The sequence below is a fragment of the Lolium rigidum genome, chromosome 7 (assembly GCF_022539505.1).
Source record: "Lolium rigidum isolate FL_2022 chromosome 7, APGP_CSIRO_Lrig_0.1, whole genome shotgun sequence".
Lineage (NCBI taxonomy): Eukaryota > Viridiplantae > Streptophyta > Magnoliopsida > Poales > Poaceae > Lolium > Lolium rigidum.
The window spans coordinates 149426520-149451800 of record NC_061514.1 but is presented as its reverse complement, the minus strand read 5'-3'; the positions used below and the strand labels follow the sequence as shown (position 1 = coordinate 149451800).

Below are 25281 nucleotides of genomic sequence, written 5' to 3'. Positions count from 1 at the left end.
GTGGCTCTTCTCCATGGTTGCGATGGGCGAAGAAACAGAGAAAAAATGGGGACGGGAGAGAACGTGCGCCAGGAAGATAAGGTTGACTTTGAGCGGTTACGTGTGACCCAGGTTGGACACGTGTCGTCGTAAGGAGGCGGAGGACGGAGCGACGGGATCCCCGGGGGTATACAATCATTTTCCTTTTGCAATTCTTTCGACTCGATACTAGCCATTCAGGCAACGCTGGCGAGCGGCGATACAAACCAGGCACAGCCGCCCTTGCGTCTGCTTTGATGGTGGACCCCGGAATCCAGGTTGAAGAACCGACAATTCTCCCACACAAACCCGGCTTCTCGTTCCCCACCCGCTTCTCCCCCCTCCGTTCCCGTCGCCGCCGACGACGACGAGTCCAAGCCGGGAAACCCAGCACACAGTAGCTTAGACTAGCTGCAGAAACACTCTACAACTCCGCGCCACCAGAAAGGAAACACCGTACCAGACACGCAGACCAACCACACCAGAAGGGATTTGCATCCTCCACCAGAACGCGCCCGAAAGTCAGAATTCTGCTGGCCCAGGGCCGAGCTCGCTCGCAAAAGGCGAGTTGTTGACGAGGTGAGGTGAGCCGTGGCCGTCAGATCGCGCGCCAGTATATATTCGCCACCACCACCACCACCAGCCGCTGCTCCTCCGCACGCGCACACCCCGCGATCCCGCTCCAAGCTCCCCTGCTCCGTCTTCGTCTTCATCTCGCTCGCCGCCCGGGTGGAGTTGGGCCATGGGCGCGAGCGATCGCCTGGCGGTGGCCGCCGGCAGGCCGCGGCACGCGGCGCCGTGCGCGGCCACCGTGCTGGGCGAGCCGCTGCCGGCGTCCGACGACCACGGCCTCCTCGTCCACCCGAGCGCCGACTTCTCCGCCCAGGCACTCGTCTCCTCTCCGCAGCAGGTACACGGCGTCTCCTTATTCTTCTTCCGCTTTCCAGTTTCCATTTCGATTCTGATTCTCGCTCCCGAACGGGCGCCGTACATTCCGTTTCGAGGTGCAGAGTAGTATGCGGCTAGCTGCGATCCATCGCTACGCTACCCACGCGATCAGATAATGCAGATAGGGACTGACTGGACACAAAGTAGGCAAGTACAAAAGCAGTTAGGGTTGGCGAACTGAGAGGAGCGTGGGTTATTTTCCGTTTTCGTAGGAGCCCCGTCGATGGGCATGATCGAAGTGATCGATGGCACAGGGGCCCCGATTTCCAGGGGCCCCCAAATTCCTGCAGCCTACTACTCCGTACATAGTTTCCTTTGGTGTTTGCTTGTGTGGCCACGGTCAATTTCCTAAAACAAGCTCGCGCCGATCAGTTCCCCGTGCATCGATGTCTCTGATCGCTTCCCGTAACGCACATCGTGGTTTGCGTCGCGCACTCGCACTCGCGCCGGCGTGTCCGATCCTTGCCGGCGCTGCTGGTCCTTGCCGGCGTGTCCCTCCTCCCCTTCGCCATTCGACCCTGTCTGTCGTTGATCCGATCAAGTTCATCAGACACCCGGTCCTCACTCCCCTCAGGTTCACGCATGGTCTCACATCTCAAGGAAACAAGGTAAGAAAATTAATTGCTACAACCCTACTGAATGAAGAATCTTGAACCAACCATTAACATTGATCTTGGTAGTTTATTAATTCTGTCAGCCATATCGATTAGAACATTCGGTGATCTGTCAATTCGATTTTTGGTAATAGATGTGATGACTGATCACTGATCTTGGAGTTATTTTCTGAATGGCTGGCAAGCAGTACCAGGAGATGTATGAGCGGTCGATCCATGATCCCGCCGGGTTCTGGTCAGAGATCGCCGAGACGTTCTACTGGAAGAAGAAGTGGAACCCTGACGAAGTCTGTACTGAGAACCTTGATGTGACAAAAGGACCGATCAAGATCGAAGTAAGCTCATGCCTGAGTGATGCCTGATCGATTAGTATAGGACTACTTGCTTGTGATAACAGGAGAGAGCCTTATTGGTCGTTGTTGCTGTCTGTCTGACAGTGGTTTAAAGGGGGCAAAACCAACGTGTGCTACAATGCCGTGGACCGCAATGTTGAAGCCGGTGATGGTGACAAGATTGCAATGTATTGGGAGGGGAACGAGCCTGATCAGGATGGAAAGCTCACCTACTCTGAGCTCTTGGATAAAGTTTGCCAGGTAAACACGCTGTTATGATGAAGCAATACCATGTAGCATGTCCCTCATGTATGCAGACATGGTCTAATTGTTTTGGTGTGCTTTGTGGCAGCTGGCCAATTATTTGAAAAGTGTCGGAGTTAGAAAAGGTGATGCTGTGGTGATCTACTTGCCGATGCTGATGGAGCTGCCTATTGCGATGCTTGCATGTGCTCGCATCGGCGCTGTTCACTCTGTAAGCTTTTACCCAATTTGTACTGCCAATTGTTCAGATTTATCATATCTTGTGTTACCGTGTTATGAACTTATGATGCTGAATTGTATTCAGGTTGTGTTTGCTGGCTTCTCTGCCGATGCGATAGCCCAAAGGATCAGTGACTGCAAGCCTAAGGTTGTGATTACATGCAATGCGGTGAAGAGGGGGCTCAAACTCATCCCTCTCAAAGATATAGTAGATGCATCTTTGGTTGAGAGTGCTAAAAACGGTGTCACTGTAGGTATGTGCTTTAATACGACTTCCATGACCATTGGCTATTTTAAACTTTAGTTCATTGGTATCAAACTAACTAATTCTTACTGGTACATGTTAACCGCCATTGTTTTAGCCTCTCTGGGAAGCATAATGATAATTTATCAAATCTCCACGCTGTACATGCATATTTTCTCTTGCTACCACATTTGTATCCTGAAAATACATTGACGCACATTGGTGAAACTTGCACCCATGTCCAAGTTAGAACATTCCCAAAGGAATTTGTAAGTGTGAAATGTTGAATATACTGTGTATTTGCAAATTTCAGTACAAAAATATGTCCATTTCTCTACTACAACAAAAAGACACAAATTGTGTGTGTTTATAGTTACTGTTGTAGACTCTAAATGCTCTTTTTTTTTGTGTGCGGCACACAAACATTGATATATACTTTGCCCAATATTAATACATTTGCAAAAATAGGATTTTGTTTTTAACATCATGAGTTCTTGGATATCTAGTCTTGCAATGAGTTCTTGATACTCTTGATCATGGACAGTTGGTATGTTCACGTATGTTCTTGATTATTTCTTCTGATGGGAAAATAATTTATTCAGTGAACATACACGAAATTGCTATAAAGAAATCTAATGTGAAGTAAGAAGTTTGCTTATGTTCATTATTTCTTGTGCTGAGCAGGTATTTGTTTGACATACGAAAATCAGTTGGCCATGAAGAAAGAGGACACACAATGGACAACAGGAAGAGATGTTTGGTGGCAGGTATATCCAAATCAAACAAGTTCAACTATATCAAATGTATATACATATAATTTGTTAAGCACAGTACCTTTTGTAAACTTCTGTATCAATCAAGAGATCTCCTTTGAGCCCCTTCTGTTTTGTGTTGCCTTACAAGTATGTGAGTTATTTCTCAATACATGATGATGTGCCCCCAGGATGTTGTGCCCGATTTCCATACTAGATGTGATGTGGAATGGGTTGATGCAGAGGATCCATTGTTTCTTCTCTACACGAGTGGCAGCACAGGAAAACCAAAGGTACCCTAAACCCCACAGGTTATCATTTATTCCTTTGATTAAAAATTAAGATTTTGTGAAGTGTGCAGGGTGTATTGCATACAACTGGGGGCTATATGGTGTACAGCGCAACAACATTTAAACATGCATTTGATTACAAGCCAACGGACGTATACTGGTAAGGTGTAAGTTGTTTCAGGGCGTGCGGGGAGGGGGCATAAACTTTTTCCTAATGTTATGAGCTACTTATCTAGAATCTGTGTTTTCTTACTGTAGTTTCCTTTTCTCGCTTACATCAGGTGCACTGCAGACTGTGGATGGATTACTGGACATAGTTATGTGACTTATGGTCCTCTCCTGAATGGAGCCACAGTCCTTGTTTACGAAGGGGTAACTTCAGAAAAGAAAACTCGTACCGTTACAGAATCATGATATAAGCCTATAAGGCCTAAGGGTGACCCTTTGCTTTTGAGGCGTGTTTGTATTGGACTATGTTTGTAAAGTATTTGCAACTTGTAGGCTCCAAACTACCCTGATCCTGGTCGGTGTTGGGACATCGTTGACAAATACGGAGTGACTATATTTTATACTGCACCAACACTTGTCCGTTCACTCATGCGTGATGGTTCAGAGGTAATTATTTTATTATTATTTAGTCTCTTGAACATTTAGGTTCGTCACTCAAGTAAATGGTACAGCGATGCATGCATCACGTTTACCATAAGTTTCTCTACCACATAAATATGATTTTATGCTGTAAAAATAATATGGCCCAAAAATTTAGTCCACAGTGAATTCTATAATTAATGTCTATCTGATTTAGCTAATATGTTCCTGAGAATTTTAAATTTAATTAGTTAATATTGTCCCGCATGTATACCTCTTGTATATAACCATTTTGTTTTTGCTAAATATATTTTGCAGTATGTTAGCCGGTACTCTCGTAAGTCTCTCCGAGTTTTAGGAAGTGTGGGTGAACCAATCAATCCCACTGCATGGAGGTTTGTGGTTATCTCCTTAGTCTTAAAACTTTAATGCGTTAAAGAAATCTTTACACACACTATTGTTCATTTCAGGTGGTTCTATAATGTTGTTGGTGACTCAAGATGCCCCATATCAGATACTTGGTGGCAGACTGAAACTGGTGGTTTTATGGTAATTATGTCTTACATTGTTGGCATGGGAAATTTCGGAGCTCTCGAAGCGAGTTTCATATTACTTGTTGAATTGAACTTCAATGCTGGTTTTGTTAGATTACTCCTTTACCTGGTGCTTGGCCTCAGAAACCAGGATCTGCGACGTTTCCTTTCTTTGGTGTTAAGGTATACATGGCTTCAATAAAATGAAAGTTGCATAACATTTCTTACTTCATAATAACCGTACACATGATTCACAGCCTGTCATTGTTGATGAGAAAGGTCGGGAATTGGATGGAGAATGCAATGGGTATCTTTGCATAAAGAAATCATGGCCTGGGGCTTTCCGGACTCTGTATGGGGATAAGGACAGATATGAGACGACATACTTCAAACCATTTTCTGGCTATTATTTCTCCGGTGATGGTTGTAGGAGGTAACTCATCTAACAGTTCTCCGATATTCGGCCAAAAACTCTTCAGGGAGTGAAAAAAGGATAGCTGGTAGCCTGGTATATACATTTTTTTTTCGTGACATCTAGAATTACATGTCCATACATCAACAAATTAAATTTGAGTTTCAGGGACAAAGATGGTTACCACTGGCTGACGGGCAGAGTTGATGATGTTATCAATGTCAGGTAATTTAGCTACTTACTTAATACTTTGCGCTTCTCCTTGAGTTGGAGAATGCATGGCTTTCAAAAGATTTGAATCTGTAAATATTTAAAACTGCAGTGGGCACCGGATTGGTACAGCAGAGGTTGAATCTGCACTTGTTTCACATCCAAAATGTGCTGAGGCCGCTGTTGTTGGAATTGACCATGAGGTCTGGTTAAGTACTCGTGTTTCCTCTGTTTCTTACAGCATGTCACGACCCCCACCATAGCTGCATGAAACTCAGGTCTTAAACCAGTACTACTTGTTGCAGGTTAAAGGTCAGGGAATCTATGCATTTGTGACATTGGTGGATGGTGTTCCTTATAGTGATGATCTACGAAAAAGCCTCATTATGGCGGTCCGCAGTCAGGTATGTTCTTATGATAGTTTGTTATAGAGATCGTTACTAGTACCAAAGATCCATATGTGATGGAAAGATCCTCTTGTGTTTGAGAAGTTGGAACCTGAGTTTTCTCTCCCTATTGATCGCCAATAGAAAGCCTTGTGCTTTCTCGACGGGACCTATAACTGCAGTATGCTTTACTAGTTCTGGAATAGGATGGAAGATTTTCTCATGGAGAGTTTTCTTGTCAACATGATGCAATTTATATTTATAAACGCTCCTCAACACAATATGTGGTTCATTTTGTGCAGATTGGCGCGTTTGCAGCACCTGACAAGATCCACTGGGCACCGGGCCTCCCAAAGACACGGAGTGGCAAAATTATGCGAAGAATACTGCGGAAAATTGCCTCCAGGCAGCTAGATGAGCTTGGAGACACGAGCACTCTTGCTGATCCTGGTGTTGTCGACCAGCTGATATCACTTAGCGATAGCTAGCCTGCGCGAGATGGCACATTATCAGCTGCACTTTTAGTAATTAGTAGGTGTCAGTTTTTCTTGCCTAGTATGAAAAAATACACAAGAATGGTTTATGTGCCTGGCTCATTATTCCCTTACCTCAGCCGATCACTGGGGGAGTTGCAGCTTGCAAATCGAGTGAGATGTAAAATCAGTGTTCTAGTGAGGCTCCTATGTAAATTGTTGGATCATAGCACAGATGAAGAGTATATAAATATATGTATGTATTGGTTGTATACATGTAAACCAACCATGTGAATGCGTGTAAAATGGGTGCTGACTGCTGAGTAGATTTTACTCCTCAAGTTGTCGACACTGTTCCAGCTTTGGTAATACGGAGTACCTCTTTTGCTTAGTACCCTCGGCCTTGTCATTAAGCTTAAAAGAATAGATCTACAGATACTCCTCGTAAACAATGTGGAGTGATGTTTCTCAGTAGACGGGGCAATTTATGTAGGTAGAATTTGTGTGGTGTGGGTGATAGATGGTATGTGTTATTTATTATCTCGTTGTTTCATGTTTTGGAAGTAGTCATCATGTGTCATGTCATATATCAATTGGTTTCTTGTGAAATAAGGAGCTCCAGCGGGTCGATAGAAAGAAGGGACAATCTCTTATCTGAACTTCCGCCAGCAGCTTTGATGCGTCTGTTTAATCCCCTTGAATACTAAATCATTCCTCACTGTCGTAATACCCCAGGCCTCTATGTAGTATATCTTTGAATTGTATATGTATTGTTATTATATACAGAAAGCTTCTTTACCATATACAAAGAGCTCTCGGAGAAAACAACATGTGCAATTGCAACTGTTCCTGAGCCGTGTCGAACAGGCAGCTGCACATGATGATGAAGCTCTGGCCGTATTGCAAAACTAGGCCTGCACTCATCTCTTGCAATCTCTGTGCAAATAGGGTCCTAAGTATAATCTCTCTATATGTGTCTTCTAGCTCGATCCACCATATATATACCTCACGCCTTAATCCCGATGAACTTCAACTGCAGCAACAGAGCCAACCATGTTAGATGTCAATTTAAGTTTTGCTTAACTAAAATCCGACTGAAAAGCCGTGCGTCATCTCCTAAAGCTTACAAGGTTGTTGCTGGGATCGCGCCAGTAGAAGCCATGAATGAACATGGGCAGGATGTTGCACGCGATCAGGACAAATATCATCAGTGCGTGCATTCCCATCCACTCCATGGCGATGGTCGGGCGTCGGTACCCATAGAGGTCGACCAGGGCGTAGATCCCCGCGAAGAGAAGCCCCGCCGTGCCAGCGGTGGCGAGAGTGTAACTTACAGTGTACAGTGACTTATTCATTCGCATTCCTGGAGAGATCATCGATGTCAATGCTATTGCCCAGGATAATTCGGACTCGGATTGCTTTAGCGAGATCCTTACCGAAGAAGTCCAGCGCGAAGGCCAGGACTAGCATGCTGAAGGAAGGGATAAGCCAGTGCATGATTCTTTCCCTGTGTTTCTGAAATTCGGTTCAGGAGAGAGAAAAATAATTCAGAAATGTTGCATTTATCCACAAGGCTGACATTGCAAACAGACATTTTACCTGGAAATGTACAATGATGTGCCCAAATTGGAGACCAATGAGGCAGGTAACGATGGCCATCGCAGAGCTGGTGAGTGGGGAAAGAAACAACCGTCAGAAATTACCGTTGCCACAGAACTCGTATTGCAGCTCAACGTGATAGATATTGCGATCATGAAGAGTTTTACTGACCTGAGAAGCCCTTCAGGATCAAAAGGGGCCTCACACCATGAGGGAGCATCTGGAGGGAGTGGCCCGTTTTGCGGTGAATTTATGCTACATTGCTGTCACAGGAGAGAAAAGTTATTCCACTGAATAAACATGACAGGTAAACATCATGCAAGCTTTCACATTTCATTAGAATAGAACCTGTGATCGGGCGTAAACCGGTCGACCATATAGATGCTGGATGCCTAAGATTTTACGGTCAATCATGCCAACCGCGTTACAACCTGGCCCAGAGTCACCTCGTACACCACATGTGACCTGATAGAAATTGCAAATTTTTGAGCTCATCAGCTCCCCTGTCATCGTCCGTACTACCACGAGGTGTCTTATTAAACATGAAGAAAAACTGAAAGCTGAACTTACAGAGAACGTTTTATCCATGGAACCAGGACCTGATATCCGATACTCCCAGTCAGGAACGTATGTACCATACAAGAGTGTCGTGTAGGTTATTGTGATGAGCAAGCCAACGAGTCTAGCAGAACAAACACTTTCAGAAATAGCACATGCTAGTGTAACTCCTAAGGGCCTGTTTGGTGTGGCTTTTTTTGGCTTTTGGCTTTGGCAAAAGCCACCAAAAGCACCTAAATAGGTGCTTTTTTGGCTTTGATTTGGAAGCAAAGAATGGATCTTGTTTTTGCTTCCAAATCAAAGCTAAAAGCACTATTTAGGTGCTTTTGCAAGCCAAAGCCAAAAAGCCACACCAAACAGGCCCTAAGTCATGTGGATAAATAGAAAAAATGTGAATTCTTAATTGGATAAACTCACAGTTGATATCTGTATCTCTTGATCAAATCAAGTCCAGATTCTACATCATCATCTCCCTTGAGCCAAATCTGACATAGTGCTGTGACAAGATAAGCTATCGCGATTCTCTGCAATCAAGGAGATATATTTCAGTAATCCTACATTTTAGATGTACTGATGATGCTGAATTGTTATGTATTGTATATCTCTTACCTGCAGTATACCCATCAAACGTATTTCAGTAACATCAACCCCAAAGGTCAGGCTACGAACACCATGAAAAAATCCACCTGTGTATCACAGCAGCAAGAAAAATTATCAACATCTTGTCGCATCAGCAGTAACGTCGTTCAGTTCAAGAACAATCGGTAGCCATCCTGGTACCTTGCAGAACTAGACCAACAAAGAGTAGCTTCAGTGCACGAAGCGTTGCCTTTCCAGTTGCCTCCCACTTGTCCGGCACTCTCTGCATCACAAGATGACATCAGTTGGTGTAAGAAAGTCTTAATGTCACACCTGTGCTAGCTTCAGAAATCGAAGGTACATGTCACGGCATTGTTGTTATCAGCATGTACCTTGTACGCCAAAGCTAGAGCGACCCCAACGATGAATAGGAAAAATGGCATGACGAAATCGGCTGTCGTCACACCGTCCCAGGGGGAGTGGTTCATTGCCGGAAGAAACGATCCAGCGTCGTCCACTATGATCATAAGCTGCACCAAGGAAAAGAAGAGTTAATTAACCTGAGTGTTATTCTACGAAATTATATATGCTTCATACATTTTACAGCAGGGATGATAAGAGGAAAAGAGTCCGTGCAGAACTCTTTTTCTATTCAGTACATAGAGCTGTTTCTGTTTTGTCTTTTTACTAAGGATTTGAGTGAGAATGACTCGGGGACCAGTAAAATGTTGACAAACTGACGAGCACTTAGACAAGTAGGTGGTACTTTCCACTGGCTAATATAAACATCTCTAAGACTAGGGGAGACCAATGAGCAAGCACCTACTTTCTATAAACAAAATCTGATCATGCTACAGAGCAAACCAATGTGAGATAGGCTCCACATTTCCTATGTTATCGTTTAGTTCATGGTTGTTACATCAAAGCACAGCTATAAATATTCGAGGAAAGTTTTGAGGAAACAAAAAGAACAAGATGCTGATCAGTGGTAATTACAACTGCACATTTTATATGGTTGTCTGGCTCCAGCATCGGATTCGAGCTTGAGATGCATTTCACCTCGAAAGCCAAATGTTCTTTTTTTCTGTATTAGCGGAGAAAGCTCTACCGTTAATAATAATAAAAAAAAGGCACCAGAAAATGGGACAGGCGTAACTTTGAAGAAGAAGCATGTGCACGCGTTAGGCATTGCCGATCAGCAACATCAACCAGGCACCAAACACGAGTGCCCGACACAGCATGCATTTCTCACCGTTTGTTATTGCTGTTCTTTCCTTTTCCCCTTGAGAACACGCAAGCGTGCGTCATTTCATTATCATTACGAAGATGGAAAATGCGGCCAACACAGGACAACGCCAAGATCGATCGTATGGTGGAAAGTAAGTTGAAGGTTCCGTGTGGCGCGCACTCACAGGTCACAGCTAGCTAAGCTAACGCGTGCCCCGCTCTTCCCAGATGGAGTACGAAATTAGGTTTGCTCTTATCAAGATTACAGAGCCTTTGAGCCGAGCCCATGATTCCAACCTGCAAATATACTACTCGTGCATGGTAGTAGTTCTCCGATCGATCACTTCATCGATCTGAGACACCTACATGGCTACAAACTCAGACTAGGACGTAAACTTGAAGGCTAGGACGCAACTAAATTACCAGATCTGCGTCTGGGTAGTAATTAAAATCAACCAGTAGGTGGAGGCAGAGATGAATCATCAAAGCCGGTCTACAGTGACGGGAACCTAACCTTGTCAACTTGGCAGCTAATTAAACTGCTAGCTAGTGCATCTACCGTGGCACTGGCTTAGCTTTCACTTTAGTCGTAGACGTATGTAGCGGTGAATTGGATTGCACGAAACGGAGTGGGGCGGCAACCCAAAAACATGGCGTAGCAATGTCTCATTGGCCACGCGCCTTGGCGCTCCACCAATCCATGATAAACTTTGCCTATCTCGTGGTATTGCAGAAAGTGAAACGCATCAATCCATCATCCATGGATGGGTTGCTTGATGATTTGGAGACAAGGCATGGCCTGTTGCAGCAAGCTAAGGGTACTAGGCTAGCTAGAGCTAGCCAACCACTTGGAGATGTGAAGGCCGGGTACTTTGTGTTGGAGGTACGCGCGCGTATATACGTGTGGAACTCGATGTCCACAGGGAGCTGTCAGTTTCGACCGATTGGACAACCTTGTTTAATTTCCCAGGAAAGATTTGGTTGGGTGGGGTGTTACCATCTGCCACGTTTGGACCGGCTACACAAGACGTGACATTGAGATCTCCTCTAAATAAGATGTGCTACCGCACACTATTATCGTGCCGGCCATGCCTCTTGCTTTCCTATATGTAGCTACTCTTTCATTTCTATCTAGTACCTTTGTTTATCAAATCATTTCTATATCTAGCTACTCATTCACATCAGGAGCATGCATGAGCTCCAAGGGAAAGGTCGTCTCACCTAATTAGGTTACTGTCATAACCTTGTAAGGCTTGGCTTAAACAGGGCCATGAATCGACAACACAGCATCAAAATGGTGGCTAGCTTGCCTCTTTTAATCGCTTGGGTTCAAACCTAGTGGACCTGGACAGCATATCTTGCGCGCGCATGCCCGTGTGTGTGGTGGTGGCCGATCGCTTCCGTTAGTCGCACCCACCGTCACCGCATGCACACGGTTGCGCCCGCATGACGCCGACATTTGGTCTTGTTTACTAGTAGAGGTGGTTCACTCCTCGTTCTCCGTGGTGCCATCAAAAGGGTTGAACTGCTAGCCTCTTCGAGTTTAACGTTAATCAGTTTCAGCGGTAAGTCTACTGTTCTGGAGATCTGGAGACCATTTTGATTAAAACTATGTTATCTTGCCCGTGCGGTGAACGGTGACGGTCCCTTCAATTGGTTTCACGCACCATCACTGCGCACACGGTTGGGCCACGTCACCTAATTAGGTTAGTGTTATAACTTTCCAGGGCTTGGAATGAACAGGGCTATGAATCGAATCGAGACCACACGACATCAAAAGTTTGCTTGCCTTTTTCACTTGGGTTCGAAGATCAAACCTATTGGACCTTGACAGCCTATCTTTCTGCGTAGTCGAACCCACCGTCACCACAGACACGGCTGCGTTGTGGCCTTGTGTTAACGTGACGCCGAAATTTGCTCTTGTTTACAAGTAGAGTGGTACTCTCGTAGTTCTCGCCGATGTCAGTATAGGTTAAAATTGCTAGCCTCTTTGAAGATTACTTGATGAAGTAATAATTATTGATTTATGTGGTAAGTCAAGATTATAAAATTATATAGTATCTTACCCTGTGGTGAACGTTGTCGGTCCCTTGAGTTGGTCACATGCACCGTCACCGTGCACACGGTTGCCCCATGTTAATGTGACAAGGACGCTTGCTTTGCTCATGTTTACTCCTCCATACGTACATGCTTGTCCCTGGTACAACCCTCCCCCTGACGGTAGGCACTAGTAAACTGGAAACGCATGACATCAAAAGGTTGCTTGCCCTTTTGATCACTGTTGGGTTCAACCCTAGTGGACCTTGACAGCATATCTTGCTGCATGCCTGTGTTGTGGTGGCCACTTCAATTAGTCGCACCTAGCGTCACCAATCTTTGATGAAGCCCTTGGCTGAATAGTGTAGCGGCAATTGATACAAAGAGGTCTGACCGATTCCAGGGCTCTTTTGCATAGTGGCACAAACCACAATTTGGTCAACCTCTTTTTTCTAACCTATTGACCGTTCAAAATCCATTTTCCGTTTCAAAAAAAATGAATTTGCAAATCTTTCGAACCATTCGGTTCATGTTGGGGAAGACCCAAATCTTCCAAATTAACCAAGGAAAATGTCTCGCCTAATTAGGTTACTGTCATAACTTTTCAAGGCTTGGCTTAAATAGGGCCATGAATCGACAACACGACGTCAAAAAGGTTGCTAGCTTGCCCCTTTTTATCACTTGGGTTCAAAGATGAAACCTAGTGGACCTTGACAGCATATCTTGCTGCATGCCCGGCCGTGTGTGTGGTGGTGGCCGATCGCTTCCATTGGTCGCATCTACCGTCACCACGCACACGGTTGGGCCGTGTGACACCGATATTTGGTCTTGTTTACTTCACAAGTAGAGGTGGTTCACTCGTACTTCTCCCTGATGCCATCAAAAAGGTTAGTTCCTAACCTCTTCAAGCTTACGGGATGTTAATTAAGTAAGTCTAGTGTTCTCGAGGTGCTGGAGATGATTAGAAACTATATTATCTTGCCCGTGTGGTGAACGGTGACGGTCCCTTGAGTTGGTTTCATGCACCGTCACGGCGTCACCGCGTCACCAGGCACACGGTTGCGCCGTGTTAGTGTGACAAAGACTCTTGTTCTTGTTTACTCCTCCGTTACATGCTTGATGCTTCCCCTGGTACCACCCTCCCCTGACGGTAGGCGGTAGTAAACCGAAGACGTGGCCACCCAGGGCAACCACCGTGGCTGACGAAAACTATGTGTGACGCCAACCTCGGAAAGGAGGGAAAACTACCCGGTGCAGGGTAGGACAACCATGTCAGTCCACATCGCGCGCCATGAACACACAGCCCTTCAGCAGGCCGGTACGTCCAAGCGCCTCCACACCACACAGCACACACACACCTAGCTAGCCAGCTTGATGTTTGCTCATTCGTACTAGTACATGCGTACCAACGACAAATAAAACAGCATTATACTAAGATTCTCTCGCTCTCTGGCCTCGACCTCGTCTGGCAAACCAGGACCCTGGCTTTACGCCGGCGGAGCGGCGCGTGTCGGCCTGCAGGTCGATGCGGCCTCCACACGGTGGCTCTTGGCTGATCGGCGTCGCGACCGAGTCAAGCAACAGAAGAGAACAAGGGGATGAAGAAATGCATGTGGCAAGTAGATGATCGATGTGGCCACGTGTGTAGAGCAGCTATCGCCGGCGTAGCGACGGCCGGGTGGACTCCGTCGTCCGGTTACAAGATCACACCGGCCGTTGGTTTACGCGGCTAGCTGGTTGGGGCTGAGTCTCCATGGTTTATGTGGCGACCGGCGAGGACCTAGTCAGTGGTCACCCACCAGACCAGCAGGGCAACTGGGCAAGGCAACAACGTTCCACCCACTGCGACTACGAGTGCGAGCTAGGCGATGGATAATTTAGCTGCCCTACTTGCCCCGCTTGGGCTCTTGGCACTTGGCGACTTGGCGCGGCCGGCCGGCGGCCGGTCGGCACGCCGGGAGAGCCGGAGAGGGATCGACACCTGCCGGACACCTCGACGCCAACGCGCCTTGTGAGAGAGGCAGGAGATGATCCGTCGATCGACAGATCCCTTGCGGGCCAGGGAGCGTCTCACCGGCGATAGAAAGCGCGTCACGTGCGAAAAAGGCGCCGCTCGTCTCTCTCCCTCATCATATGCTCATATGGCCATTGCTTGTCTCGACGTGGAGGTGCCAACCGCCGGCCGCGCGCATGCGTATTCCTCTCCTCCCAGTCCCAGGACCGACAGGGAATATTGGCCGCATCGGGTCGATCGATCGATGCCCAACGCAATCCTCACACTTGCACTACACATGCTAGCTTCTCCTGCGTGCATCGATCCATCCCGCTAGCTAGATAGCTGCTGCTACAAATGGGAAGCTACCTAACATTCCCCGCCCTTTTCCGCCAACAGGCCGATTCCGATCAAACGCCCAACCACAAATTCTGTAATGTATACCACAAGTGGGATCGCCGTCTGAATCTTTGCATGATGGTTTGGCTGTGTACCGTAGTTGCTAAAGCTAGCTGTACGTAGTGGCTCCGTCTGAATCTTACATGATATATTTAGTATTGATCTCTCTACCCATCATTTTCTATCAGTATATACGTACTAGTATACTGCAACTTCCCGCATCATGCCAGCCGCGCGCGTCTGAACGTACACCATATTATTCCTTTTATAAACGCCAATTATGAGAGGCCGGGTACAATACATACATGCGCGCATCAACTTATCTACTAGCTAGCTAACGTGGACAGGCGCGTTAGAGTTGACATTCCGCACTCTCTCTTCTTTTGTTATACCACATCCAACAAACTCAGGTACGGAAGCAAATACTAACAACGTCATACTAGTCTGAAAACGCATGAACTATGCCGCGCGCGCAGGACTATTTCCGGTCCACCAGCTGGTGAAATTCCGTACGCTGCTACCAAGTTGGCCATTTTTCTTACTATTATAATACTGTTAGCAACTGTTTGGGCCAGCAGCAGCTAGCACCGACGGTTCGAATCCTATTTGGCGGGTGATGAGATTAACTCTTGATCAGACAGCCAGATGAGCCGGGGCGGTGATTGTTAATGGCGTGAGTTCTAAAGAAGCATATCTCATCATCGTTTAAAAGATGAGTCGTGGAAGTTTAACTGTCGTCGTTTAATGATCTATAATGTGGTCCTTGCATAGTTGCATGGCTACAATGGCCATCTCCGTATCTACAGAAACACAGGCGCTGCTGATTGAATATATGAAGGCTGGACAATCATACAGGTCTGGCCGCAATGACTAGAAGATGAACCTATCATGACAATCCGTACACAGGCCTCGCTGGCCAGTAGTAATGTTCCCTGAACCTTGCTAAAAGCTTGCAGGAGACTAGGAGTACTGCTAATGATGGCCAGTAGCAATGTTTCCTGAAGCTTGCTAAAAGCTTGTACTAATGATGGCCATTAGCAATGTTTCATGAAGCTTGCTACCAAAAGGTTGCGGTAATTATGGGCAGGGTTTGGTTTAAGCTATGAGAGTACCCTGGTTTCTTTTGGTTACTCTAGTTTAAGTGCAGACAAAAAGGGAAAAAAATTATAAAGGGGTGAGAAGAAGCCAAGGACTCATACTCCACACCATGTGCATCATGATGATTGATGAAGCATGTTTTGGGTTGGCCCCGAGAGCCGAGAGGGACGAATCCCGTGAACCGGAATCGTTCTCGTTCGCGGCGGAGAGGAGGCGGAGGCCCACGCCGCAGGGGGAGAAGCGATTCGATTTGGCATCGGATGTCACGAATATGGCGCGGCAGAGCCGGCGAGAAAGATGTGATACTAGGAGGAGGAACCGGAATAACAAAAAGTATGTGGAGGTCGCGGCACGTACCAGCACGGTGATCCCCCGGAACACGTCGAGCGAGACGAGCCGCTGCCGCGTCGCCGCTGCCGGAGTCGACGCCGTGGCCGCCGGCGTGGAGAGACGGCACCGGCCGGCCTCCAGATCCGCCGCGGGGCCCGCGGCGTCCTCGCTCCGGACGAGCTCGTAGACGCCCATCCCCTCTTGCGACGCCCTCCGCTGCCGGCCGTCCGCCGCCCCTGCATTGGCCACGAAGCCCATCGATCGGTTTCCCCACGGCAACAAGAAGAAGAGGAGGAAGAAGCGAGCAGCAGGAGCAGCAAGAAGCGTGTGACGAGATGCGGCACGGATGGCGCCCGCTCACCTGACAGCGCAACCACTTGCCTTCCTCCTCCGTGTGCGCTGTTGCGCCGCTCCCGCTTGCCGCTGGGGAGGAACTGCTACTGCTACGACGAGTCCGTCCGATCGTTTTTCTTGTTGCTACGGCGCGAGATTGGTGGTGCGAGTTGGATGGGGGCCCTCTGCGCCGCGGCCTCGCGGTACATATATACGCGCCGCACGCCTCGCCTATCTCTCCCGCAAAAAATTAAAAACTGGTCTAGCTCCTCTCTGTTTCGTTCTCCATCTTTTTTAGGGGTCTCCGTCCGTCCGTCGCCACTCGGCGTTCGTGTCGTGGCTGCTGTGGCTCTACAGCTCCGCCCCGATTCGGCCCATCGATCTCTCGCGCCGGCCGTCGGATGGATTTGATAATGTGTAAAAAAAAAATCTCTTTTTTGGGGGGCTGACAGCTCATACGGCTTTTGGATTCCGGTGGAAGTGTTTTGGCGATAAAAGGAAGCAAGGACTCCCTCTCAAATTAAAGCAGGGGTCCGGGGCGGATAAGAGATGCTTTCCTATCGAAATATCAGGCTGCCACGGTTACGGCTATTTGTGGCTGCCACAGCTTGCTTTTTTTGAGATAGAGAGAAAACCAGGCTCTGTTTTTTGCTGTAAAAATGTGGAGTTCGTTACGCTTACGCTGATGCCGCGCTCGTGGTGGCAATGCACGTCTCACATCGGGAAAAGCCGTGGGTGGACGGGCATGCGCACCAGATCCTTTTTCCAGATCAATTCACAGCCGCGAAATTCGGAACGGAATGCATGGAGCATGGTGCCAAGATCCAACGCTTTCGGCCTTTGGCAGTACTGGCCGTGCTTGTTTCAGTTTATGGGCCGTGGAGAGGCTAACGGGAGATCAACTGAGAGTGGGCACCGGTTACCTATCTGCCGCCCACTGCGGCAAACAACGCTCTTGTGAACTGAAGCGATTGTCTGTGGGTCTCATTTAGCCCAGCCCATTGACAGGCGCTGTATTCGTAAACAATCATTCATATATTTCCAAAATTATAGTCCCTCCCCGTTCTGAAATACTCTACATTCTATACGTAAAATTTGTTCTGAAATACTCTATATTCTACCTTTTAGTTAATAAGAATATGGAAAACAAAGTGGTCCTCCTTTATCTATTGGAAGTCACTATTTTCAATATAGCTAGGATTGGTTGTTTACCAATTTAAGTAGTACTAATTAATGTACTACTAATTTATCTAACTTTTTCTAGAATGTAGACTAAAAGAGAACGAATGGAGTATTTCAATATGTCAAAAAAAATGTGTGTCTCAAAAATATGTTCGTGGGGAGAAAAGAAAAAAATGAATAGGATTAAAAAAAATGAATGTGTACATGTTTTACCACTAGAGATAATGCATTTACCAAAAAAGTACAAAACGGGAAAATAAGTATGTAATAATTAACTAAAAAACAAAATGGCGAAATGTTCATGTATCACAAATTCATATTTTGTTTATGCGAAAAATATATGTTCATAAATATTTAAAAAAATTATGTACTTCAAAGAATGCAAAAAAAATGAAAATACAAATAAAAAAGGAAACTTACTAAATTATTCATGTAGTACTTGCACAAATTAATAAAAATAAGTAGCTTTGGCTTGTCATGAACACTTTTCAAAATTGTATGGAATCCTTTTATCATAATGTAGAAAGAAACTTTTTTTAACACATGAACATTTTTTAGATATGTTGGAACACTTACTTACTTCTTTTCTTTACAACCACTTCCTTACAACTATTGAATAGATTTATAAAATATGTATATTTTCACATACATAAAAACTACTTGCTAATGGCCACGCCAAACATGACCCATTTAGGAACCCTTTCGAAGGCAAGGGTGATAGATTTGACTCAAGCGGGGAATAGAAGCACTGAAGGTTAGTGTGTGTGCAGTTAAGAAATAGCTCGGGGTGATTCATGTCCATTTCATAACCCCTAAGTGCAGGGGAGTCATTGTTGCAAATCTCAATGTGGAATTATGGGGTGTCAAACCGCATGAGCAAGAACGTAAATCAATATATTCTCTGAAACTAGGGTCTCACAATTCTAATTAATTATGTATGCACTAAACAAATTAAACACACATAGGTTGATGGTTTCTTTTCAAGTTTTAAAGTAACAAAGTAATTGTTGTGAGAACCTCACAAATGTCCTAATCCTCTATGGAGCAAGAGGACGAGACAAAGGTTTTCTTATTAGTTAACAATGGACCTAGGTTCATGGGTCCACTCAATCTTCCTCTCTCAACAATAGCGGTGATCATGTTAAAGATAATAAAGTACGCACAATTATCATGCTTAACATGGTAACGTTTATATGTGCAACATGTCCTAAAAATAATGTTGAGAACACCAGAGAGTACTATAAAGCATGCTATTATTATCACTGTTGCGGTCAGAAACCCACCGGCGGGCAGCGACTGGCAACACCGTAGAGCCGGGAACAACTCGGGACTGCGGCTGGCCCTAGTCCCTCAGAGCGACGGCCCGCAAAGCCTTCTGGTCACACGTCCGATGCTGTCGCAAGGGCGTGCCACCTGACCTATACCTGGTCAGGAAGGTGTTGGATGATGCCTCGCTTAGTTTCCTCGCATGGCATACACGTAAACGTTAAATACGAGCCTCGATCGGCTCTCAGGTTATCCCGTGAATCGGCTCAAAGAGCCGATCCACCCATGATTCGTACGAGGTGTACGAATATATGGTGGTCCTGCTTGATCAAGATAAAGCTAAAGCGATCTACGACGATTTAGGGTTTTCACCGCATAATCGGATCATCCTACTCACGATTGGGCCTCGCGCTCGCGTACGGTGACCGTAAGCCGATCCTAGACAGTGGCCTAAAAACCAACACGAGGTTGATCCCCGGAACATCCCGTCTAGGGCTAGCAAACTCCACCCTACACGCCGCTGGATCCTCCAACCCTTTGTAAGGCCTAACTATTGCGGATATTAAACTAATCCTTGAAGAACAAGGAGCAACCGTAACGGATCGGATCTACTAAACAATGATCAAGCGGGTGCCGCCCCTACACCTAAGATAGATGTAAGGGCGGCTAGATGTATAAGGGTTGCACTACGACAGCGATATGATACGAAGAACAATGCTAACCCTAACACATCTAAGATAACTACGTTGCTCGCCATCAAGAAGGCTTCAGATACGAGCAACGCATGAACAACGTAATAAGCTATGCTGCCTAGATCGCAAGATGCGATCTAGGCAGCATGGTACTTACCGGAAGAAACCCTCGAGACGAAGGAGTTGGCGATGCGCCGAGATTGATTTGTGTTGAACGTTGGTTGTTGTTTATTTCATAAACCCTAGATACATATTTATAGTCCAGGGGACTTTCTAATTCAAGCGTGCACCTAACCATGCACGGGTAAAACTCTAACTCCTAACCGACACGTATCCTACTATGGTACAGATACACGGGCAAACTAGCCCAAACTTTGCACGTAAGGCCGATTCACGTATTTCTTCTATATATATTCTTCAAGCCCATCTTGATTGCGGCCCACCTCTGACTCGGTCAAATTCTGGTGATAACACATGCCCCCCTGGTTTTGGAAATGACATTTCCAAAATCATTACGCTTTTCTTCCGTCGGGTCATGTCGTGGCAGAGCAGAACCGTCGCAGTATTTTTCATCATGACGACTTGCCTTCCCAACTTCTCTGCACGATTTGACAGTTTTTTGGCACCACCTCCTCGAAAACTGTTCGAACATTAAACCCCCACTTCTTTTATTTAACCGCACCGAACAGTTCTCCTCCTCATCCTCTCCGCATTAGCACTCCAAAAGCCCTTCTGCGCACCATGTCTTCTTCTTCCTCCGCCTCATCGGGCCTTTCCCTCGAGTCCTCTTCCTCCCACGAGCCGACGCCGTAACGGGACCCACAAGAGGTCCATGCGGCCAACACCCGCCGCGCCATAGAGGCCGGGGAGGAGCCCGGCCATGACTTCTCCATCTGGTCCGAGGACGACAAGTCCTCGACGGACGGGGAAAGCGACCTCCGCTTCCTCGCCGACGGGGAATCGAAGGAGGAGAGCGATGACGATCGCTTCTCCTGGGATGACTTCACCTCCTCCGAGGAGGTGGAGGAGGAGGAGGAGGAGGAGGAGGAGGACGACGACGACGACAGCTCCTCCGACGAGCTGCCGGCCAAGCGCCACTGCCCCTGGCCGGGGAATCTCAGTGACTACGACAGCGACGACGACGACGACGACGACGACGAGGAGGATGAGGACAACGAAGGTCCTGCCAGCGGCCGCTACAGCAGCGACGACGAGCCCGCCGGGAGCAGCGCCGACAGCCGGCGACGAGGGTGACGACGAGGGCAGCGACGGCCCGTAGATAGGACCCTTAGCATAGGATCGTAGTAGTAGACGGGGCAATGTATCCCCTTAGTACTCCCTTTTGAGAGCAATCAGCTCTTCTATGTAAGAAATCTCGTTTATCAATGAAGAAATTCCCCAATTTGATTTTGCCGATTTCCTTTATGCCAATTTAGCCGATTTCCTTTCATATTGATTCCGCCGATCGTCACTTAGCCAATGCTCAATGAGCCGATGACAACGCATCGGTCTCTCATGATCCGTTCTCCATCTCTTTGACGTCGGAGTGATCGTGAACTTGATCAATGCTCAAAAGCTGATGTTAACATATCAACCCTTCACGATCTATCTTTCACCTTTTTCGACCGATGACTTTGAGCTCTGGTGGACGACGAGGCAGACCAACGCCTTTAAGAGAGCCCCGTAACCGCCGCTGAAACGACTTGATGCTGAAGCCGATACCTCCGGACATTCGGATATTCGGTGATACTCTTCAAACCTGCCCAATCCCCTTGAAAAAGGTTATGATGGAGGGCCATCCGATGAAATCTCAATCGGCTTCTTAAGAACAGAATATCTACGCGAGTCGGTTGCCCCCGAGCCTCCATCAAGGCGAGAACAGCGATGGGCCAACCAAACGTGTCACCATCGGTTTCCAAGTCATGATGCGAGCCAGCCGATTTCAACAAAATCGGCTCCCCGAGCAGCAGAACCTTCGTGGTGAGCTGCCCCCGAGCTTCTTCGGTCCACTTCTTGCGCCTTGCCGGTCGGATCGGCTCCTTTCCTTTGGCGGATTTGATGCAACCCATCCTTAACCTGATCCGCACGTCCATGCCTGCTCTTGGCATTGGTCGGGTCATGATCCCTCAAACTTGCCCCAGCTGATATTGCGGACTCGAATACTTGCAAAAAGAATTTGGAGGTTCTTGAAGAGAGGATCTGAGCCACCAAACCATTCCATTGAAGAGTTCTCTCTTCATGACCCCCTTCCTGCTCCATCGAGCCTCTGCTTATAACAGTTGTACCTCTGGAGTCGATGGTCATGCATCGGCTTTCTATCCTTAAGTCGATGTCTGCGCATCGGCTGTGCTTAAATTTTTTTGAATTTTTTACGGCCGATTTATGTATCGGCCCCCATACTTCAATACCCATCATCAAAGAATATCTTGGGCTGCTGGGCATTTGAAAGATACTCCTACTTCATATCCTCGTGTTTTATCCACCTAGGTGCCCCCCGAGTCGATTCTTTCAAGGGACTTGATGGTATCGGCTCTTCACGTATTCCCTGTTGGATCGAATGTTGAACCCAAGTAGAATGTACATTGAGGATAATTTTGGCCGATTGCTGGAATCGGCCTCCACGTTGAATTTCTCAATGAAGGTTTTATAATGTTCCTCCATAAATCCTTGGGGCCGATCTCCTGGATCGGCATCGCCACGTTTGTCCATAGATGCTGCGTTCGCTACACGGTCGGGCCCGTGGATAAGACCAACCTAGTCCCATCCTGTGTCACCTTGATGCGCTAACAGTCGTCGAAATTGGGTGCCTCGTGTAATCCTGGAGCACCAAACTCCGTTGGAAGGACGAGCACCATGTTTGTGCCAGCCGATGTCTCATCATCGGCTTTCCTTTGCTTGGGGCGCCACTCTTTTCTTTGAGGCCGACCTTCTTCGTCCAGGGTCCGCTGAATTTTGGCGGCCAGATCAGGCCGTGCCTTCCTCAACGTGTGCAGGTATAACCTTTCAGCTTCCTCCAACCCACGCAGACGCTGAACCCTTCGCTTCGGGAACGGCCGAGCCCATCAGGGCACCACCTTGGCCGATGATACTTGTCTTCTTCATCATCGTCCTCTAGTTCCTCGAGATCTTCCACCCGAGCGGACTCAACATGTTTGTTCCGAGGCGGGAGAGGCCCTAGACGTTTGAACACGGACACGTAAGCTGCATCCTTCTTCCTTTGTTTACATTCTGGGCAATTGCCGATTGTAGGCAATCGGCTCATTCCTGAATCCCAGCGAAGTGTCCGAAGAAGGGGCAGTCCCAGTGCCTATCCACGTCGTCTTGCTCCCTCGACTTTTCCTTGGCGTGGCGCTCATATCGCTCCTCGTCGCGATCATGCCGACGACGTCTCCTATCGTCCCTAGCCAGACGATCCTTTTCATCATCGTCTTTGTATCGTCGGCGTTGGTCATACTGACTCACATACTTGTTGAGGAGGTGATCAGAGAGAGGTCGCTGATATCTTATGTTCTTCACTTCTCCCTCTCGTGACGTAGCGCTTGCCGGTCGTGACGGAGCCGATCGCGTGGAGCGGCTTCCTCTCGTGTCTTTGCTATGAGAGCAGCTGCCCTCATCTCCGTCCTTACCGCAGTGGTGCCCAGGTCCCACCATGTTGATATTGCACGAGAAATCTGGCCGGCACCCTCCATGGTAAGTATACTCCACCATGTTAACGGCGGGGAAGGGGTGTGTGTCGACCTTCATGGCGTACTCGGTTGAAAATTAGCCGCCCTTTTTCTATCGCCATTTGGATCTGCTGACGCCACACCCTGCAGTCGTTAGTGGTGTGGGTGAACGTGTTATGCCACTTGCAGTATGGCTTTCCGTTCAGCTCCTGTACCGTGGGGATCTTGTGGCCTTCGGGTACCTTCAGCTGCTTCTCCGTGAGTAACAGGTCGAAAATCTGCTCAGCTTTGGTCACGTCGAAGTCGAACCCTTTTGGAGGGCCTTGTGGCTTAACCCACTTGCAGGACACGGGGCCTGCCGCCCGAGTCCATTCAGCCACTCGCTACCTCTCGATCTCCCGCAGCACCTTCATCCTCGTTCCGCCTCAACCGGGACCACCGCACGCTTGAATTTGTCCCGGTAAACATCCGGGTGGCGCCTGTTCATATGCCGACGCCTTCCGCACCATGTGCGCCAATGAAGGGTAGTCTCGCTTGGGAGGCCACGTCCTTGATCGATGATGAGAGACCCACCACCGCCAACTCGATCGCTTCTTTTTCACTTACGTGAACCGAATAGCATCGGTTCCTAATGGTCCCGAAGCGCTGGATGTATTCCGACACCGTTTCCCGCGCTTCGTCGTACTTGTGCTAGATCGGCAATACCAGCCTCGGAAGCCTCTCGAATGATACCGTATGTGGAATTGTTCTTCCAAGCTGCTTCCAAGTCCGGATCGAGTTCGGTGGCAACGATGTGTACCACCCGAAAGCCGATCCCGTGAGGGATTGTGCGAAGAACCTCACACGCAGCTCGTCCGATGCTGAGATCGTGCCCAGCTGTGCCAAATATCGGCTCACATGCTCGATGGAGCTGGAACCATCCGATCCACTAAACTTTGTAAAGTCGTGGAGCCGATATTTGGGTGGTAGCGGGATCAATTCGTACTCGTTGGGGTACGGCTTGGTATAGCCGAATGTCTTCCTTTTCGGCATCATGCCGAACCGATCTTTCGAATTGTACAAATCTGATCCGCGGTGATGGCCGAAGGTGTCGAACCCCGAAGATTCGCCGGGTGGCATACTTAGCCAGCCATGCTTGCTTTTCCAGCTTCGAGCCAACTGCAGGAGCTGAGCTCGGAGGTTTGTCGGAGTGGCGTACTTAGCTAACCACGTTTGCTTCTCAAGATCCGCTCCCGACGTTCCTCATGCCTGTTCCGGAGACCCTCGTCGTTGCAGCTCGGTTCGAGAGGGCCCGAGTCATCGCAGCTCGGCACGTATGCGCACGTGTATCCGTGCGGGATCTCCTTGGGTGCCTCAGGTAGGAATTGGTAGTCACTAGGGTCACCACCAATCTTGTAGACGACGTATGCCGATGAGTTCGGCACTTCTGGTGCTGCCAACGCGCACTACAAGAAAAGTTGCCATGGCTGACGAAGTTGAAGTCGCGCCGTGGTTGCTGGTGTACCATGGCCGACGATTTTTGGTCCCTCCGTGGTGCATGTCAAAACTTTTTTTTCTCGTTTTTGAGGCCACCTAGCCCGACGAAAGCGGCCAAAACGTCGCGTATGGTGGCCCGGACGTGGTGCATCTCGAAATCTCGGGTTCGCCGGCCGAGTCAACACAAATCCGCACCACCGAGGGATGTAGGGCCCAGATGGCAGCCTCTCTGGCATTGTTTTTTTTCTCGATCGCGCCATCTCGTTCAACGTTCTCCGATCGATCCGTTTACGATGCAGGATCATGGGTCCCGCATGTCATCCTCTATGATCCAAAATTCTTTCTATTCTTGGATTTTTTTGACCCCCGATTTCCGGCTACTTCCTTTTTCTTTTGATCCCTTGCCGCCTTGGAAACGATGAAACCGCCGCTCGCTAAATGGGACCCGCATGTCATCCTCTATGTGCAATCAACTTTCTTTTCTTGGAGTTTTTTTTGGCACCTCAAATTTGGTCACTTGCCTTTTTCTTTCGATCCCCGCCGCCTCTCAAACGGTGATACCGC

General features: G+C 47.8%; 2 protein-coding genes across 3 annotated transcripts; one reads left to right on the top strand and one right to left on the bottom strand.

Annotated features, from left to right (window-relative positions):
• Positions 1-745: 745 nt before the first annotated feature.
• On the top strand, positions 746-6565 carry LOC124669167 (acetyl-coenzyme A synthetase, chloroplastic/glyoxysomal-like). 2 transcript variants are annotated; one of them, XM_047205848.1, is made up of 18 exons: positions 746-928; positions 1769-1915; positions 2018-2173; positions 2265-2387; positions 2481-2649; positions 3324-3406; positions 3583-3684; positions 3753-3841; positions 3963-4053; positions 4183-4296; positions 4588-4664; positions 4740-4818; positions 4917-4985; positions 5060-5235; positions 5383-5439; positions 5537-5627; positions 5730-5828; positions 6113-6565. In XM_047205848.1, the coding sequence occupies exons 1-18, from the start codon at positions 761-763 to the stop codon at positions 6296-6298; spliced, it is 2076 nt and encodes a 691-aa protein (XP_047061804.1). In that variant the 5' UTR covers positions 746-760; the 3' UTR covers positions 6299-6565. The 2 variants fall into 2 exon arrangements, with proteins under 2 accessions (XP_047061804.1, XP_047061803.1); XM_047205847.1 differs by lacking the exon at positions 746-928 and adding an exon at positions 1338-1574.
• A 437-nt stretch (positions 6566-7002) lies between these two features.
• Positions 7003-16313, bottom strand: LOC124672567 (heparan-alpha-glucosaminide N-acetyltransferase-like). The gene is made up of 12 exons (XM_047208775.1): positions 16131-16313; positions 9412-9549; positions 9221-9302; positions 9050-9126; positions 8858-8964; positions 8453-8564; positions 8231-8347; positions 8054-8145; positions 7883-7949; positions 7720-7798; positions 7411-7646; positions 7003-7316 (listed from the first exon to the last, which is right to left on the bottom strand). The coding sequence occupies exons 1-12, from the start codon at positions 16296-16298 to the stop codon at positions 7290-7292; spliced, it is 1302 nt and encodes a 433-aa protein (XP_047064731.1). The 5' UTR covers positions 16299-16313; the 3' UTR covers positions 7003-7289.
• Positions 16314-25281: the final 8968 nt, after the last annotated feature.

Excerpts from the sequence above, each read along its gene's own strand:
- LOC124669167 (XM_047205847.1), top strand. The coding sequence starts at position 1,353 with ATGTCTCTGATCGCTTCCCGTAACGCACATCGTGGTTTGCGTCGCGCA. Across the intron at positions 1,575-1,768 it reads TCACATCTCAAGGAAACAAG|TACCAGGAGATGTATGAGCG; the intron begins GTAAGAAAATTA and ends GCTGGCAAGCAG. Across the intron at positions 4,986-5,059 it reads TTCCTTTCTTTGGTGTTAAG|CCTGTCATTGTTGATGAGAA; the intron begins GTATACATGGCT and ends CATGATTCACAG.
- LOC124672567 (XM_047208775.1), bottom strand. The coding sequence starts at position 16,298 with ATGGGCGTCTACGAGCTCGTCCGGAGCGAGGACGCCGCGGGCCCCGCG. Across the intron at positions 9,303-9,411 it reads CTCTAGCTTTGGCGTACAAG|AGAGTGCCGGACAAGTGGGA; the intron begins GTACATGCTGAT and ends CTTGTGATGCAG. Across the intron at positions 8,146-8,230 it reads CGGTTTACGCCCGATCACAG|CAATGTAGCATAAATTCACC; the intron begins GTTCTATTCTAA and ends CTCCTGTGACAG.